At 30.0% G+C, this 18,381-nt stretch overlaps 1 protein-coding gene across 2 annotated transcripts in view; it reads left to right on the top strand.

Moving 5' to 3' along the window:
- Nectin3 (nectin cell adhesion molecule 3) overlaps positions 1–18,381 on the top strand; it is a 90,652-nt gene that overhangs the window by 28,800 nt on the left and 43,471 nt on the right. For both annotated transcript variants that reach the window (XM_015478541.2, XM_048803351.1), the window contains exons 6-7: positions 5,871–6,009; positions 8,519–8,603. In XM_015478541.2, coding sequence (XP_015334027.2) covers positions 5,871–6,009; positions 8,519–8,603 — 224 coding nt within the window. The remainder of the gene's footprint in view (positions 1–5,870; positions 6,010–8,518; positions 8,604–18,381) is intronic.

Here is an 18,381-nt window from a genome sequence, read left to right as displayed (position 1 = left end):
ATATATATATATATATATAATCTATCTATCTTTAGGAGTCTTTTCTTGAACCTTGGTGATTCATGTTCATTTCATTTTGAAAGGGTAAAACGTGTTTCAATTTTTGGAATAATCTTATTTCACATGGCTTTTAGCTAATAATGCTATTCCTTCTGGCTAGGCACTTGGATGAAGCCAACCAAGTGACTTTTAGGAGAATAACTTTTATAATTTTATTATAGAAAATTATACAAAAATGAGAATAATTAACTTTTTTTCTCATTTCAATTATTGTAAAATTTACCATCAGTTTTGTTTCATTTAAACCTTTAGCCATGAACTCCTTGCCATTCCCTCATTAGTATAATAAATCAGTATGTTTCCCTAGAAAGGTAATGACTGTTGAGAAATTAACCATAGTATCATTATTATATCAAATACCTTAATAGCAAGTAGTGATGTTCAAACACTCACTAATCATATTTGTCACCTCATTAGATTGCTATGGTTTTACTTCACAATTTAACTGGTAAAGTTTGTGTTAGGAGTAAGGTGTTTGCATTACTTTATGTTAGGTATACCTGCATATATTGTGGTTGCTAGAAATGTGTTACTTCCCCTCGCTACCCATATTTTCCCCTTGTAGTTTATTTGTTGGATAAACTGCTTCATTTTTACTACACTTTCCCAATTTGGGTTGTTCTAGTTGTACCCCAAATATGCCTCTCCACATTTTCTATAAATTAGTAGAAATATCTGTAGTTTTTAATTAGATTCAGATTTTATTTTTGGCCAAGATTACTTAAAAGGTGGTGTATATTCTTTCACTAGAAGGCACTTAATGCCAGTTTTTCTATTTTGATATTAGCAGCCATTTGATAGTCAATACTTAGACAATTAACAGGGAACTTTCTCAATGTCTATATTTGTTAACATACCATGTGCTTTGATGTTATGTCCTACCAAATGTTTCTTTTACTTCCGTTTTGCACATTGGAAAACCAGTCCATATTCAAAGTCCAGTTCAAATGATAGATTTATGAAAGTTTCTTCTTAGAATTAGTAACTGCTGCCTATATCCTTTGTTTCAAGTTCCATTCATCACAACTCACTTCACATTTTATCATTTTATTCTAGTTTTTGCTTATCTTTCCTAGACTCTCCATTAAAAATTCATATATACTTAAATTATACTTGTGGTACTATAGCAACTTGACTATATACATTATAAAAATGGCAATTTTAACTGATGGAATAATTTTTTAAGATTAATGTTTTGTCATTAAAGCGATAATAAAGAAAACCTTAATTATTTTGGTAATAACTGTCTTTCATCTTTGAAATTAACCTTTTTTCTTACTAAAAACATTGGAAAAAGCACATGATTGTGCTTCATTTGTTTTTTCTTCTTGGTTTTATACTTTGTTTATTCAATGATTTAACAATAATATATATTACTACTTGGTTAAGTGTGTTAGCCAAAATCCTACCTATGAAACCTAACTAGATTCAAAAGGAAGAAGCAATATTATTGGGAACTTCAACAGTATTCATCCCAACTCCTCTTTTTAGACTCTTCATAGAGCTTGTTTTTATGTGCAAGGTTTTTGGATTTTTTAGTGCCTTGCTAATGACAATCATGTTACCTTGGGCATTAGGTTGTTTCAGCCCAGTATAGGTTTAGTGTGATGTGTGTATATATATATATATATATATATATATAGTAGTTAGACACAGTGTCTTACTTTTATTTTATTTATTTTTATGTAGTGTGAGGATCGAACCCAGGACTTGCACATGCTAGGTGAGCGCTCTACCGCCAAGCCACAACCCCAGCCCTAGTGTGAGGTTTATTGTTAATGAGTAAATGTAAATCTGTATTTTAGTTGATCTCCTGATGTATTTGATTTTTTTTAATCAATTTGTCATCTCATTAGATTGCCATAGTTTTATTTCACGATGTAACTGATAAAGTTTGTGTTAGGAATAAGGTGTTTGCATTATTTTTTGTTAAGTGTACCTGTATTGGTATTATCTTCATTATATCAATTCTTTTCAGGAATGAATCAGTGCTTACTAGTATATAACAGATTAGCACTGATAACCCCATGTAGTACATGTGTCAGGTGTTTTTCTTTCACATGAAACTCCTATACAGTTCCTCCTTTACATTTTTAATTGTTTGTTAAATTTAAGTATAAGCTAATTCAGCTGAGCTCTCCTGTCATAAGATGTATGTATATGAGAAGGAAAAACCAAGTTACTACTACTGAAAAAAAAAACAGTACTGCAGGTGTTTTGTGTGGCAGGTAAAACATCTGCCCCATCCACCAAGTGCTGCTGTCAGAGCCAATTCTTGTGCACTATTGAATATTGAGTTTATTGAATTATTTTTAAATATAAGCAGTGAAATTTCTTTACTTGATTTGATCATGCATATTTCATGCATTCTGTGACCTCACTTTGGGAATTTTTTCTTTTTTGATCACCTAAAGATTCATTCTTGCATTCCTAACCCTTAGCACAATGCTTGGAACATATTAGATTTTTAGTAGTTTGTTGGATAAGAGACTGTGAAGTCTTACCTGATCCAAATAGAGCATTTTTAATAAATATTAGAGATTAGAATTTGTGTGGATATAAAGGCTTAGATGTCATATTAAGATAAAATTAAAGGGATAGTTTAAAAATGAAGAATGAAGGACTGGTATGTGTAGCTCATTGGTAATAACCTTGCTTAGCATGCAGGAAGCTCCATATTGGATTCCCAACATTTATACATTTAATTGGAGGGAAAAATGGGAGTGGGTATGGGAGCAAATAAAAGATTGTAGGTCATTGCATTAATCTTTGAATCGTGTGATGTGATCACTGAAGTTTTTGCAAAAGAAACAAGAATATCTTGTCTCACTTTCAGAGATGGATTAGGTGTTCACATAATGCTTGATTAACTTTCACATTTCTATTCATTTTTTATTACAGTGTTAATAAAGAAAGCCTTAATGTCTGTAATATTTGCCATGTGCATACTTTTTCCAAAAAGTAATGTTTTTTGTGTAAATTTTTTTAGTATGATTTGTAATTGATTTTGAACATTTTCTTAGAGGCTATATACATGATATCTTCTATAGGTGATATACCTTTGTTGTTATCATGGAATGCTATTTTTCTTTTTCTTTTTTTTGGAGGTGAGTTGTCATTGCATATTGTGGCTACTATTATAGCAACAAGCTACTCTTTTTAGAGACGTGTGCATCAGTTTTCATGGTCAATGTAACACTTTTGTCCTTTTATTTTTCCTTTACTTATAAACATTATTAGACTTTAAGAACATCTTAAGTGGTGGTAATGTTGCTTCTTGTCAGCCATCAGTAAACTAGCTTAGCATTTAATAATGCTAACTTATAAATTAGCATGTTTGATTTTTTCCTTGTCATGTTTTTTTTTTTTTGGAATTATATATGTGGTATATGTGTGTTTAAGTGGGATGTTGGAGTGGCAGTGTAGTGACTAAGTTCTCAGTTTTCATCAAAATCCTATGATTTGAATGCATGATATTTTTTACCTCTTTGCATTTCATACTGTATTTATTGACTGCTGTCCTTCAAATTTTAATATTCTTAAATATAGTACATATTTCCCTTTCTCAATTAGTAAAAGAGTCGTAAAAGGAAATACGTACTATATTCCATTATGTATTTAACACAAATTTTACCCCCATTATCTGTTTGATGAATGGATTCATACTTAATTTTCTTCCATTTGCTTATTTCAGCACTTAACATCCTGTTATGATATTAAGAAGAGGTATGCAAAAGAGAGGATAAATATGAATAAATGGAATAAATGGAACTAGGTGAAAAAAAATGCCTAAATTAAGATAGAAGGAAATACAGTAGTATAGTAGTATACATAGAGTCAACTCTCAGCTGTAGACGCCTCGAGTTAGAAATGATAAGTCTAATGTGACAGAATTGGATAACAAGGTAATAATTAAAATGTTAAAAACAATATATATTCGAATATTCAGAATACTAAAATATTGTATCTAGGGTTGGGAATTTGGACATTAAAGTATACATGATTATGTTTTATACTTGCAATGCACTACTAAAGTTCAGATTATTGCTAAGATTAAGTGAAAGCCTTTATTGAAGATATGAAGTTTGATGAAAACTCAATTATGACCTGTAGATTAAGAATCTCAATTTTAGCTATTAAAGATTGGTAGAGTCATCTCCTTTACAGTCAATGGTAAAACTGACCAATGGACAAGGCTGTAATTTATGTGATGGGGAAATTGAAAATGTAGGATATATTTTTCATAAATCATCCCAGATCTTCAACATTTATAAGTGCTGAGTAAATTTGCACTGTGTTCCATTTTTTTTCCTCATCCAGTACATAGTGAAATGGAAATACTAGAGATTAATGAGCAACAATAGATCTAGAGTGAGGCTAAAAAATGACACATTAATAAATAAATGCAGAATAGTAAGTATTTATGAAGAAATATTTATGATTGGAAGGAAAGTAAGATGTTCTTTTTGACCATTTAACACACCATGTGGCCACAATAAAATAGAAGATACTTCTAAATACATACTTAAATGGCAAGACTATGACATGATGTTAAGTAGATGAAATAGTCAATCCTTACAGTGCTTTAATATTTAAAATTCCCATATGTGGATCTGGATAGTAATTGAAATTGTTTAACAATATTTGTGAATAAATCAATTTAAGTGAAAACTAAGCTTTTATTAGCAAATAGGTAGCCCAAAATTCAAGTCTACATTAGACATTGCAAAAGAAAACATTATTCCCCAAACAAGGACATGAGGGTGAAGACTTTTACCCTTCCCACTCTTTTTTTCTTTGCTACTCATTGACTCAATGATCATAGGTAAATCATTCAACTTTAGAACCACAGTATTTTTCATTTATAAAATGTTATTTTCAATATCTTTTATTGGTTAGAAGGATAAAACAAAATCATGTATATAAAGAAACTTTTGCAACTTACGAATCACCTCACAAATTTAGTTGAATTTAATACGACTGAAATTGTCAAAATAATATACATAGGATGGATGGTTTGGTCATGTCCTTTAATACTTCCTAAATTTTAAAATATAGTTTATTATAGTAATCTTAGTGGACTCATTTTGTAGTTCAAAAATATAGCAATTTAATTTTTTAAACATTGTGAAATGCTAACTGCTAAATACATTTATTATATTCTTTTTTACAAAATTTGTGATATAGTCTGGGAAAGAGAAGTTGATATTCAGAAGTGATATGCTATGTCAATAGCCAGATAGGAAAGAATTTCCCTTGTTGCCATGTTTAGCCTTGTTTTAAAACATTAATATTAAAAATTTAAAAAATGTTTTAGTATTCTGTCACTATTTATACTGTATTCATTTGATCTGTGGTGTTTTTTGATATTTTTCTCTTGAAGGTTTTTGGTTTCTTTAATAATAGTTTCTTTTTCATTCTAATAGAATAAAAATGGTGAATGTATGTATTGTTGGTTGACTCTTAAGAATATTGATTTTGGTCACCTTTTAGAGTAAGAGTATAAAATTATTTTCATATTTTTTTCTCCTCCAGACATTTAACCATAAAGAATAGATTAATTGTTGATATCTATTGGGGATATTCTTTTCATAATTTTAAAAAAGCAAAACTGGGGTGCTTAATAAGGAAGAAAAAAGGATGTTAACCGAATGGTACTCAAATTAATGAATTGAATTTTGGGTCCTATAAACTGACTGTTGGATACCATACTTCAATCAAATAGCATTTGCACAATTTAGAAATTAAGGTATGTAATTTCAAGAACTCTTAAAAATGTTTTGAATAGCCTAATTTTTGTTACTTTACAGATGTTCCATTTAAGCAGACCTCTTCCATAGCTGTAGCTGGAGCTGTCATTGGAGCTGTCCTTGCCCTTTTCATCATTGCGGTCTTTGTGACTGTGCTGCTCACTCCTCGGAAAAAGAGACCATCCTACCTTGACAAAGTGTAGGTAACTTTTTTTGCCTCTGTTCTACTATCACTATTCATTATGCATTAGTCTTTATATCTGCCTTTACAACTGTACGTATTTAAAGTGTCCAAGGGAGAGAAGTTAGAATAATCTAAGACTTGTTAAATACAGCAGTGGTTTCAAAATGACATCTTAAACTACATTTTAGAAAGTGAACAACATCAAGGAATCCCATAAAAATATAAATTAAAGGGCTGGGGATGTGGCTCAAGCGGTTACGCGCTCGCCTGGCATGAGCGGGGTGCTGGATTTGATCCTCAGCACCACATAAAAATAAAATAAAGATGTTGTGTCCACCGAAAACTAAAAAAAAAAAAATAAATATTAAAAAATTCTCTCTCCCCTCTCTCTCTCTCAAAAAAAAAAAAAAAAGAAAGAAAAAGAAAAAGAAAAGAAATATAAATTAAACAACATTTTTACCCAGAGTGTACTGGACATTTTTCCACACTACTACACATTGATACTTTATGTTGCCTATCCTCTGACTAGAAATGCAGGCCTTTGATGAAGTACTAGTTAAAGGTTTAAAAATACCTTAGAAACTTTTAATTTTTTACTTCTTCAGATTGTGTATGTCTGTATTATATAAAGATATAGCTTTCATCTACCAAGAGTGGTTAAATACATCAAGTTTTGAAGTTTTTTTTTTTTTTTTTTTTTTAAGAGAAATGCTTGTTTTTGGTGAATTATAAAATATACATGTTTTTATTCAAGGAACAAGCAACATTCTGGGCCTAATCTTTGAGATGGTTTGATAAAATAGAAATTTCACCTTGTTGCAGAATCAAATGATATATGTCTCCATTCTCAGTTCTATCAGTAGTTTTGTTGCTTTACCTGTGAACTATGAATAATACTTTTTCTACTTACTTTACATGGTTATAGTGGGAATAGAATAAGATAATGTTTTATGAACTGTACAGGTCTATACAAATGGCATTCTCCCCTTCCCTCCAGGGCTGAGGATCAAACCCAGGACTTCATGTAGGCTAAGCAAGCTCTCTATGTATCTAGCTACACCCTCAGGCCCCCCACCATTTTTCTTTTATTTTGAGGTCCAATTTTACTAAGCTCCCCAGACTGACCTCCAATTTGCAATCCTCTTGCCTTAGGCTTGCAAGTAGCTAGCATTACACCCGTGCACCATCATACCTGGCTAGCATTAAATCTTCTGCTGTTTATTTATTTTTCTATTAAGGATATAAGACTGGCATTTAAAGGATGAATTCATTTTATCTTTAAAAATGCATTGTATATTATCTGCTTCTCTAATCTGGCACAATTGCCCCTCTTTTCTTTTTGGATTGAAGATATCAGGGTGTCAGTTTCAGCTCTGCCTTGATCAAATTGATGGTCTGACTATGAAAAAGTAACTTTACTTTTGTAATCCTCAGTTTGGCCTTTGATACTTTGGAGCTAAGAATTTGGTGTGATTTTCATTAGGTGAAAAAATAAAATTACATAAATAACAGTAAAGTGCTCTTTCATTGTGACACCTTTCATAAAACGATTTCTTTAATAGAGAATGACTAGCATAGTGTACCTTTGTTCTCAAATTATCACAGTCTTTTCTATAATTTCAAATACAATTTATTATTAGGTTAATGCATCACTTAAATATTTTCTTTATTTTAAAAAATTTGTTTATTAAGTATATTATTTTATGCCCATGTGAGAAATTATTAAACCACAGAGAATTTTTTACATCAGTATCTATCTATAGCTTTCATTCCCTTCATCCTTAAATATAGTCAGTCTTATGTTTTATTTACTAATTACAAGTACTGAAAATATATAATCTTTAAAAGTACAAAGATATGTATATATAAAATTATGTTCTAAAATATAAAGAACTACAAGATATATTTAAATCTGTTTTTAGTTCACAAGTGCATTTCCTAAGCATATATTGGTCCCTTTCTTTGTTTCAGGTGGCAAGATTGATTATGATCTGTAGACTGGAAAATCTTGATTTGTGTGATGTATATTCTAAGAGTAAGGAGGTCTTTTGAAAGTCAGACTTGGAAGTATTTCCAAAATACAATATAAACTTTTTTCAGTATTATTTGAAAATGAAGTGTTTTAAATCACTTGTATGATACTCTAGAGGAAAGTGTAATGACATATTTGTTTGATTACCTTTAAAATGCAGAGATAGTCAATGTGAAAACAGTAGTTAAGTAAATTGGTCATGTACTAGATTACTTGCATAACTGTAACTTTCAAAAAATGCTTATTCTACTTGAGCTACTTCTTAAATTAAATATGAATAAATTAGTCCTAAACATTAAAATTAATGATTACTTTCATTTTCTGTTTGGTACATTAAAGGAAAATAAGAAGTGAGTTAAACACACAAGATGGAATAATAATTTTTTTATAGTATGAGGAAAATATCCCCTTGACTTGTGAGAACTTTGATTTTTTTCTGCCTCCTTTGTTTTGCTAAATATGGCAGTCACATTTTTAACCTTTCTAATGCAGGATTGATCTTCCACCCACACATAAACCACCGCCTTTGTATGAAGAAGGATCCCCACCTTTGCCTCAAAAAGACCTTGTATATCAGGTATGTTTATGAATACTCAGTCTAAAATACAATTTAAAAATCCTAAGTCATTTCTGTTTTTTTCCCAAATATTGAATAGTCATTATACGTGAAATATTGCATAATGATGCATAATCATTTATGATTATCATATCATTTATGATTATTCATCAGTTTTTATGTTTAATCATTACTCTAAAATATCTGGAGAATCAAATTATGTCTACAAATTAGTAAGAAGAATTATACCCAATGACAGGCTAAGACTAGTCAACGATATATTGAGTGCTTTTTGCTAAAACCTTATGGTAGACTTACTATTAAGTTTTATTGACATACAGATTCATTGTAAAATTGGCATTTTTATATGGAATAAAAAGTAGAAAAATGGAATGTCTTTGGTAAAGTATGGTGAAGAGCTGCTTCTCTTTGGAGTACTGCATTTTACTTTTGTTTTTTTCAGTATGGTGAAGGTCTAAATTTTAGCTTTCTTTTATTTGGCAATGAAAAAGGTTTGTATTCCAGTTTAAAATTCTAAGTGTGAATATTGATCCTCAAGCTACATTTGTGATAACTTTTAGCATTTGTTTTGGAATTAGCTTACAGGTAATTCATATGAAAGTTTAGATTCACAGATTTCATTCATGTATTCTATGCCTGAATTAATCTTTTTTTCCTTAGCATTTGGCAAAATTTAAACCAAATATTTGAATTCTTTCATCCTCAGATTTAGGTGTTTTATTATTATTGTTGTTGTTTATTTCTTTTGTCTTTTTCTCATAGTATATTGGGATTCTAAATCCTTATCAAGTATTTACTTCTGGAAATAGTCTGTAATATAATCCTTTTAAAATATGACCTATATGTTCATCCTGAATAAAGCAATTAATTTGCTCATCAGTTAGTTTAATTTGGTGGGAAAACTCCAAATAATATACCTGCCAGGATATTTTGAGTGTTGACCACCTGCTGTCCAATCACGGGACAGAAGGAGCATTCGCAACCATTGTCAATGGGTACATCTTACACTAAGTGTCTTGAGGGTGAAGATACATCATCTTTTCAGATTTCTTTTCTTACCGAAGAGTGTAGCTTCATATCTCTTGATTAATAGATGAATGTGACAAATAGTTTGAAATGTCAATAAGGTTCTTAACTAGAGCTATTAAATGCTGCAGAACAATACTCATCTTCTACCCACAACAAAACTATTCAATAAGCAAATGGAGGGTTTCTAGATTTAGTTTTAGGAATTTATTTTTTCTGGAATATCGTTAGGAATATTTTAGGAAAATACTAATTGTATTTTATTTTAATAGTCAGTAAAAATAATTGTGTATAAATAAATTGATATTGTCTTCAAATTGAATATTTACAAAAGCTTCCAAATCGAGAAAAAATATTTTTAGATCATGTGTCTTCAGTTTTAGTTAAGAAAATAGGTTTTCTATATAGACACTGCTTAATTAACCACAAAAGGAAGCATATTTATGAATGATGTTCAAGTCAACTCAGTTCACAGTGGTCCAGATGGCTATTTTTAGTATTGCTGGAGTCAGAGAAGGCTTCCTGGATGGAACAGTTTTGAAGGAAATTCTGAAATGGGTTAAATTACTCAGATTTGAGTAATTTGATTACTAGTAAGTTGTATAATAAAACGCATAAACCTGGGTACAAATGAAGAGTTATATGAAAAATAATGAAAAGAATTTTTTAGAAAGAAAATTGATGGTGCATACCTGCAGTAGACAAACACTAGACCTAGGGAGTCAGAGTCCCAATTGAGTATCATTGTGATTTTTTTTTTCTCTTCAACTAAAATTAAGCAGTTGAAAACATGATTAAACAATGTTTTCCTCTCTAGATATAAAATTGATTCTATAAAATATTGCCTAACAGAGTGAGAACTTGAATTAGATATGAAATAAATAATTTACTTTTTATTCTTAATTCTGCAAAGCATCTAGGAATAAAATTTAGGCTAGTTATCCATTAATAAGATAATTTATCATGACTCATGCATTATAATGCCATATATTGTATTTGTTTCTTAAATAATCTTATAATATCAAAATGTAAAATATACATAATGTTCTTGGCTACCAAGAAATCAGTAAGTATATAATTATTGTCCAATTAATTTCATGGAGTGATAGCATGTTGCAATAATAAATTCCTTAGTAATGTTCCACTTTACTAGATAACTTGCCCCTTTTAAACTCATGAAGTAATTTCTATTTAAAGTGAGCCTATTGACCAAGGTCTCATGCTTCCCAAATGCTACCATGTCTTTGAGGAAGAGACTTTGATTTGTTTGTCTCATCAGTGGTTTGTTTCCCTTGGGAAAGTAGAGAAAGAAGCAATTCCTCCCTACCTACATTTGTTCTCTGGTTAACTATTGCTTTTGTAGTGATAATGTCAAAATTCATCCCTGAGAATTTTTCCTCTAAATTTAAGTCAAGAAAATAAAGCCTTGTATTGTGAAGAGGCAATTTTCTTGAGTTGGAACTATTGTCATATTTTAGAAAAAATATCTGGAGTAGAGACATGCATATGCAAGGAAATAGAAATGAAATGCCTTACCTGAAGGAACAGAATGCTTAGAAATACCACCAGCTTGTCATTTTAATAGTTGATAATCCTATAAAAGTGAACTATCATTTTGAAAACAAATATGAACTCATGACATTAAAAAGTATATTACCTTTTTATGATGTTTCATTTTTCTAACATATACAGGTCATACATAAGAATATTCTTGGTACAAAAATAAAATCATATATTTTATAAATCAGATTTATAAAGGCAACTATAGAAGTCCTTTTTTTCATTCCCCCATCCCCGAAGATCTCAATTTTTGCCCCAAAATCACTACTATTATAAATTGTATCCTCCCAGACATTTTCCCATGAATTTATTTTCATAAATGTATTGTTCATATTTACATATAAAAATGTATTTTTAAAAAAACATTAATAAAATCACAGAATACAACTTGTTGAAATTACTTTCCTACTTAATATATGTTACATTAGACATTAGTATTTTTCAAAGAGTGACAAATGTAGCCAGCATTATCAAAATTCTCTGGGTTATTAAAAATGAAGAATCATAAGCGGTTTCAGGTTTACTCAATCAGGAACTTTGAGATTGATAACAATGGGCATTTTACTTACCTAATTAGGTGTATTTTAATGCACTTTCAAGTTTGAGAATTATTTCATTCTTAATGCCTGAAATGATATTCTGTCACATTAACTACAAATAACCCAATGATTTGCCTATTGTTGGTTACAATTTTTGAAATACTTTATTATGTACTTTATAGTGTACATACATATATTTATAAAACCTATGCCAAGAAACAGAATTACAATTAAAATTGTTTACATTTAAATAGGTAACATATTATCAACAAAACTACCTGTACCAATTTATATATTCTCACTATGGTTAGTAATACCCATTTCCCTCATTAATACTGTTTTCAGTTTTCCTTTTTATGTTGTAAATTTGATAACTGAAAAAGTAGCTTAATTTAGGTTTTGTAGATTACTGGATGAAGTTGACCATCTTTTATCTTTTCATAATCACCTATTTGTGGTTTGATGAACTACCTGTTTGTATCGCTTTTTTTCATTTTTCAGTTATATTTTGAAGTTTGCTTATTGATTTTTTTAGGGATACTGATATACATAGGTCTTTTTTCTGCATCTGTCTCTTATTATTTAATTTCATAGTGTCATATATGGAGTCAAAATCTGATTCTCTCTTTCCTGGTATTTTTTGGCAGTTGTATCTTGCCTAAAAAGGCTTCCTTTCAGTCTCCTCTCTCCTCAATCTAAGATACTTAAAAATATCTTACAACATTCTTAATAGTTTTATTTTTAAATAATCTGATATTTATTTATGCTTATGATGTGAAGTAAAGACTCATTTTTCACCCAATGAGATAAGCTTTTATTCAAATACCATTGAATTTTTAGTCCTTTTTCATGATTTAACACATTCATCCTAAAGTAAATTCCTATCTGTATTCTATTTCTGAATTTTTAATTCTGTTATATTGCTGTTTCTATCTTTTTAAACCAAGATAGCACTATTTTAATAACTGTTGCTTTATGATACAATTTGATATTAAGTGAAGAAAATTCCTGTATCTGTTTCTGCCTTCCGAGATTTTCTTGGTTTTTTCTTCTCCCCATTGATTTTAGAATTGCTTTCACAGGTTTCCTAAGAATAATATTGAATTTATTAATTAATTTAGGGAAGATCAACAACTATAATCTACTATATTCTAAGAATTAGTTATCTGTTTTTAAGTTCCTTTATATATTGGACTGAAGTCTTACTCTCTGTTTCCTCTCTTTTTTATTAGGTTTATTTATAGGCATTTTAAATATTTTGATTGTCAGTGTTATTCCTTCCCATCTCCGTGGCTTTTTCAAATTATTAACATGTAAAAATCCTTTGAATTCTAAATATGAATCTTGTATCTAGCTTTTTTCTCAAATTTCATTTTTATTTAATAGTTTTTCAGTTTTTTTCTATAATTTGTTAGTTATATACACTATTTGTTATAAACGAAAGAACTTTTATCGCTTGTTTATTGTGAGTGTGATATATTGTTTTGCAGTGATTAGGACCTTTGTAGAGTTTCAAATCCAGCATAAAATAATGAACATTGACACAGAATTTGTATTAACATTTTTGACAACACTGTAAATTCTATGAATAATGCTATTTTATAGCTTTGTATGGGAAGAGTTGTATATTCTGCTGTGAAAAATATTTCCCCCAAAATTAAAATGATATAGAATATTTGCAAATATATTTAATGTTTTTAATAAAGTTTGATTTATGATATGGAAAAATTTGTGTAATTGTATGTATGTTTAAACATTCTATATTTCAGCCTAAAATAGCATTTAACCTTGGAAAGTCAGGATTAGTAGATTCCTGGAAATTGAAATCCCTTGACTGTAGATGATACCAGGATTGAAGTCAAGCAAGAATATTATGGGGAATATGACTTTTGAAGTTATTTTTACAGTACTGATGTATCAATAAGTGTTTTTAATCTCTTGAGCTGTCATATTTCTTCCCCTGATATTTGCAGAAGTAGTTATATTTCAAATTATTTTTGATTAAATTTTAAAAGTCTTGAAAATGTTTTATGAAGTATTTCAGTTAGGAGTGTGCAGATCAGTTTTTGTGATTTCAGACATTTGTTATACACAAATAAGTGGGTAGGCATATCTGTGTAAGTATTCTCTGTGATACAGTGGCATGTATGCATAAAAGTATTTATATGACTGTAAAAATTATGGAAAGTTTATTGATATGTTTTCAGATTCTCCATATCAACAAACCTTAAGAAACTTCCACTTATAGACTTTTGGTATGATATGAAAGGAGAATTTTTCCTATTCTCTGAAAAAGCTATTGAAATAGTTCTCACTTTTCTGAGTATATATCTGTGCAAGACTATTTTTATCTTCATATACTCCAATTAAACAGCATATTGCCACAGATGAATGCCATAGCAGATTTGAAAATCAAGTTTTCTTCTTTCAATCCAGATATTTTTAAAACATCTGAAAAATGGAAGGAAAAAATGGCACTCTTTTCTCTAAAATAACTGTTGTATAGTTATTAACCTATATTTACATATTAATATAATTGTATTTATATGCATATTAATAAACTACATTTATATTAATACATAATGGGTTTACTACTGTTTTTAAATGAATAAGATTTTTAAATTAGTTTTAGTGTTTAATATGATCATCTATTACTCATTTAAATAAAAGTGCTTTGGTACTCAAAATAGAAAAGTATAAAGAGGTCTTAAAAATAAGAACCTCTGCTATAGTCTGTAAGCAGTTAAAGGGATCATGTCACCATTATTTAGTACCATGTCTTTACTGGAGAACACAGTGCTTGGTATATTATAGCTACCTGAAAAACATTTTTAAATTGACATTTAAAAATTATATGTATATTTGTAGTATGCAACATAATGATTTGATACATGAATACAATGTGGAATAATTAAATCAAGGTAGTTAGTAGATGCATCGCTTCATATATGCCAATAAAATTTTTTTGGATGAGTGAGTCTAAGTCTTCTTTATATTCTCCTCAGTCTATGATCTGTGAAATTTTCTGCATTGTTCTGTGATATCTATATTTCAGATATTATATTTCAGTATATTTAATATATTTCAGTATATTTAATATTGGTGTATCTAATATCAGTGTATCTTATATCTAATATAAGTATATCAGATACTAATTTCAGTATATCATGAGAAAGAACACATTGAACCAGAGACTATGGAAATATTCCATAATGTTATCTATGATTACCTGTATATTAGAATTCTCAGTAAATGTTGTTTTTATATTATTCATTTTTGTAATTTCTGGTTTTCTGGAGGGCCCTTTCTCCCCTTGTCAGCAGATTTTTAGCATAGGAAAATAGAGGCCTATTAAAAAACCTCAGTCAGATTACAATGTCAAGTTGGTCATATTGGTGACACAGTGCTTCTGCCAAATTTACTGTCTGGGAAAACTTGAATTTTTTCCCTATGATTTGCTACAATATATTGGCATCCTTTAGTAAATGTTCATTAATATTCCTAGCAGAGTGTTTTTCAGGAAGATTATTTCTATATATTTATTGAATAGGTAATACATACAAAACAGCATAAATGGGTAGTTTCTGAAGTCTCATTTCCATTTCTAATTACCTTACCCCACCACTTCCTATAAATAACTAATTTCATTCTTTTGTATTGATGTCATTTTTAAAGTATAGACAGGAAAACACAGATACACATAAAGTTTAACTCACTTTCCCCTTGTGTAAAAAAAGAAGTAACATGTACACTGTTATGTATCTTGTCTTTTCTTCTTGTGATATTCTGGAAAGCTGTCTTTATTGGATGCAAATAGCATTCTTATTACTTTTTTATATCTATATGATATTTTAATGTGCACATATTGTATAATGTGTAATATTAAAAATGTTACTAAAACAGTTATACTACAATGAATAGCTTTGTATATATGGCATTTGGTATTTGTGTAAGTATAACCAGCAGGGTCGGTTTTTAATTTTCATCTTGCACATCATCTTTCACTTGCATTCATCTTTTACTTGTACATCAAATAGCACAAGTATTTATAGTTTTATAATATACTGATTTGCACTTCTACTCACAAAGTATAAAAGTGGTTGTGTGTCCACAGACTCAACAAAAGTGTGTGTTCTGTTTGATTATTGCTAATCTGCTAAGAGTAGTATCTACATATAATTGAAATTCTGCAGTCTTGTTAGTTATGACTAACCAGCAATGTATGAGTAAACCTTTTTCTCTTCAAGAATCTTTTAAAAATATTTTCTTTGCTCTTCTTAGATATGCATGACAGTAGAGTATGTTTTGACATATTATACATACATGGAGTATAACTTTCATCCTTGTGGTTGTACATGATGTGGAGTTACACTGGTTGTGTATTCGTATATGAACATAGAAAGTTCTATCTGATTTATTCTACTGTCTTTCCTATTTCCCTTCTCCCTCCCTTCATTCCCCTTTGTCTAATCCAGGGTACTTCTATTCTGTTCTCCCTCCCCCCACCCCATTGTGTATTAGCATACATGTATCAGAGAGAACATTCAGCCTTTGGTTTTTTTTGGATTGGCTTATTTCACCTAGCATGATAGTTTCCAGTTTTATCCATTAATGGCAAATGCCATAATTTTATTCTTTTTTATATCTGAATGATATTCCTGTGTGTGTGTGTGTGTGTATGTGTGTGTGTGTGTATGTATCACATTTTCATTATCCATTCATCTAGTTGAAGGACATCTAGGTTGGTTCCATAGCTTAGCTATAGTGAATTGAGCTGCTGTGAACATTGATGTTGCCATGTCACTATAGTATGCTGATTTTAAATTTTGGGGGTATATGCTGAGGAATAGGATATAATTAGGTCAAATGGTGCTTCCATTCCAAGTTTTCTGATGAATCTCCATACTGCTTTCCATAGTGTTTGCACCAATTTGTAGTCCCACCAGCAATGTATGAGTGAACCTTTTTCCCAACATCCTTGCTAACATTTATTGTTACTTTTTTGTCTTGATATAATTGCCATTCTGACTAGAAACAGATGGAATCTTAGTATAGTATTAATATACATTTCTCTAATTGCTAGAGATGTTAAACATTTTTTCATATATTTGTTAACCAATCATATTTCTTCTGTGAAGTGCCTCTTTACTTCCATTGCCCAATTATGATTGGGTTATTTTTTTTTCTCTTCAAGTATCTTAAGGCCTCCCAATACATGAATATTTTAATATATTTCCAGAAATTACCAACAATTATAAACTGTGGGATTAGGAGAAGGTAGAAATAGTACATTATTTAATGTTTTTGTGTATGATTGAATGGATGATGCAAGAAAATAAGCATTCAACATTTTTGTATGTTTTTTTTGCTTGAATAACAAAATATTTTCATTTTGCATGTTCCCTCTGGATAATAAATCATGGGAAGTATTGAGAGTGGTAGTGAAAGAATTGTGGGGTCTTATTCTGGTTTGAGGAGGGGAAGTTTTTTTATTCACCAAGTCTTAGATGAAGACTTGGTGAGAAGTGGCTTGTCTACTTTCTTGGTTTTACACCACTGAGCAGTTAGGAAAGTGTCCTCTGTTCTGCCTTCTTGAATCCACCTGAACCTTTCATTTTAATGACAGACAAATGCGTAGGATGACAACTTTCTGCCATATGTAAAAACAGCTTCATTCAATTATAACTGGCATAAGATAAACTATACATATTAAAAGTGAGAATTTGATTATGATTTAAATATACTACACATACAAGCATACATACGAAGGAAACACCACCACAATCAAGATAGGGCACATATTCATCATTTCTTAGAATTTCATCATGCCCTTTTGTAATCTCCATTTCTTCACCAATTTCCCTTCCAATCCCCAGAGGACCAACTGCTCTACTTTCTGTCTATGTGGTAATCCACAATGGATACTTGAAGCTTCAGATAATACTGAACCCTATACATACTGTGATATACCTATGATAGAGTCAATTTAAATTAGGCACAGTAAGAGATGAACAACAATATAAAAAGAACAATTCTAGCAATTTGTGTAATAAAATTTATGTGAATGTGGTCTCTCTTGAACAAATAAAGGCATTTGTTTTTATTTTTAGATCATGCATGCATGTAACTGAAACTACAGGATTTGAAACAGCAGCTAAGGAGTAGTATTGTGCTTATTTATATATTCTCCAATTTTATACAAGTAGTTTTCATACACCATATTCTCTCTTTTGCAAAAGTCTCTATTCTTTGACTTGATATAGGAAGCTTGAGATTCATTCATGTTGTTTCGATCAATAGTTTATTCCTTTTGAGTAGATATACCTTATTAGAAGTACTACATTTTGTTTATACATTTACCTGTTGATAGACAATTTTCCTAGTTTCTGGTTTGGGCCTATTACAAACATAACTGCTGTGAACATTTTTGTGCAAGCCTTTATATAAATATATGCTTTCATTTCTCTTCGACATACACAGAGGAATGGAATGGCTGAGTCATAGGGCAAGTGTATGTTTAACTTTTCAAGAAAATACCAAACTGTCATCCTAAATGTTTTTTTTTTTTCCTTTCAACAATGTAGGAGTTACTCCGTGCCCTTACCAGTACTTCTTATGGTTAATCCTTAAAATTTTTAGATATTGGGCTAGGG

This window comes from Marmota marmota, unplaced genomic scaffold (assembly GCF_001458135.2).
Source record: "Marmota marmota marmota unplaced genomic scaffold, marMar, whole genome shotgun sequence".
NCBI classification, from domain to species: Eukaryota; Metazoa; Chordata; class Mammalia; order Rodentia; family Sciuridae; genus Marmota; species Marmota marmota.
This window is presented reverse-complemented; position numbering and strand designations above follow the sequence as displayed.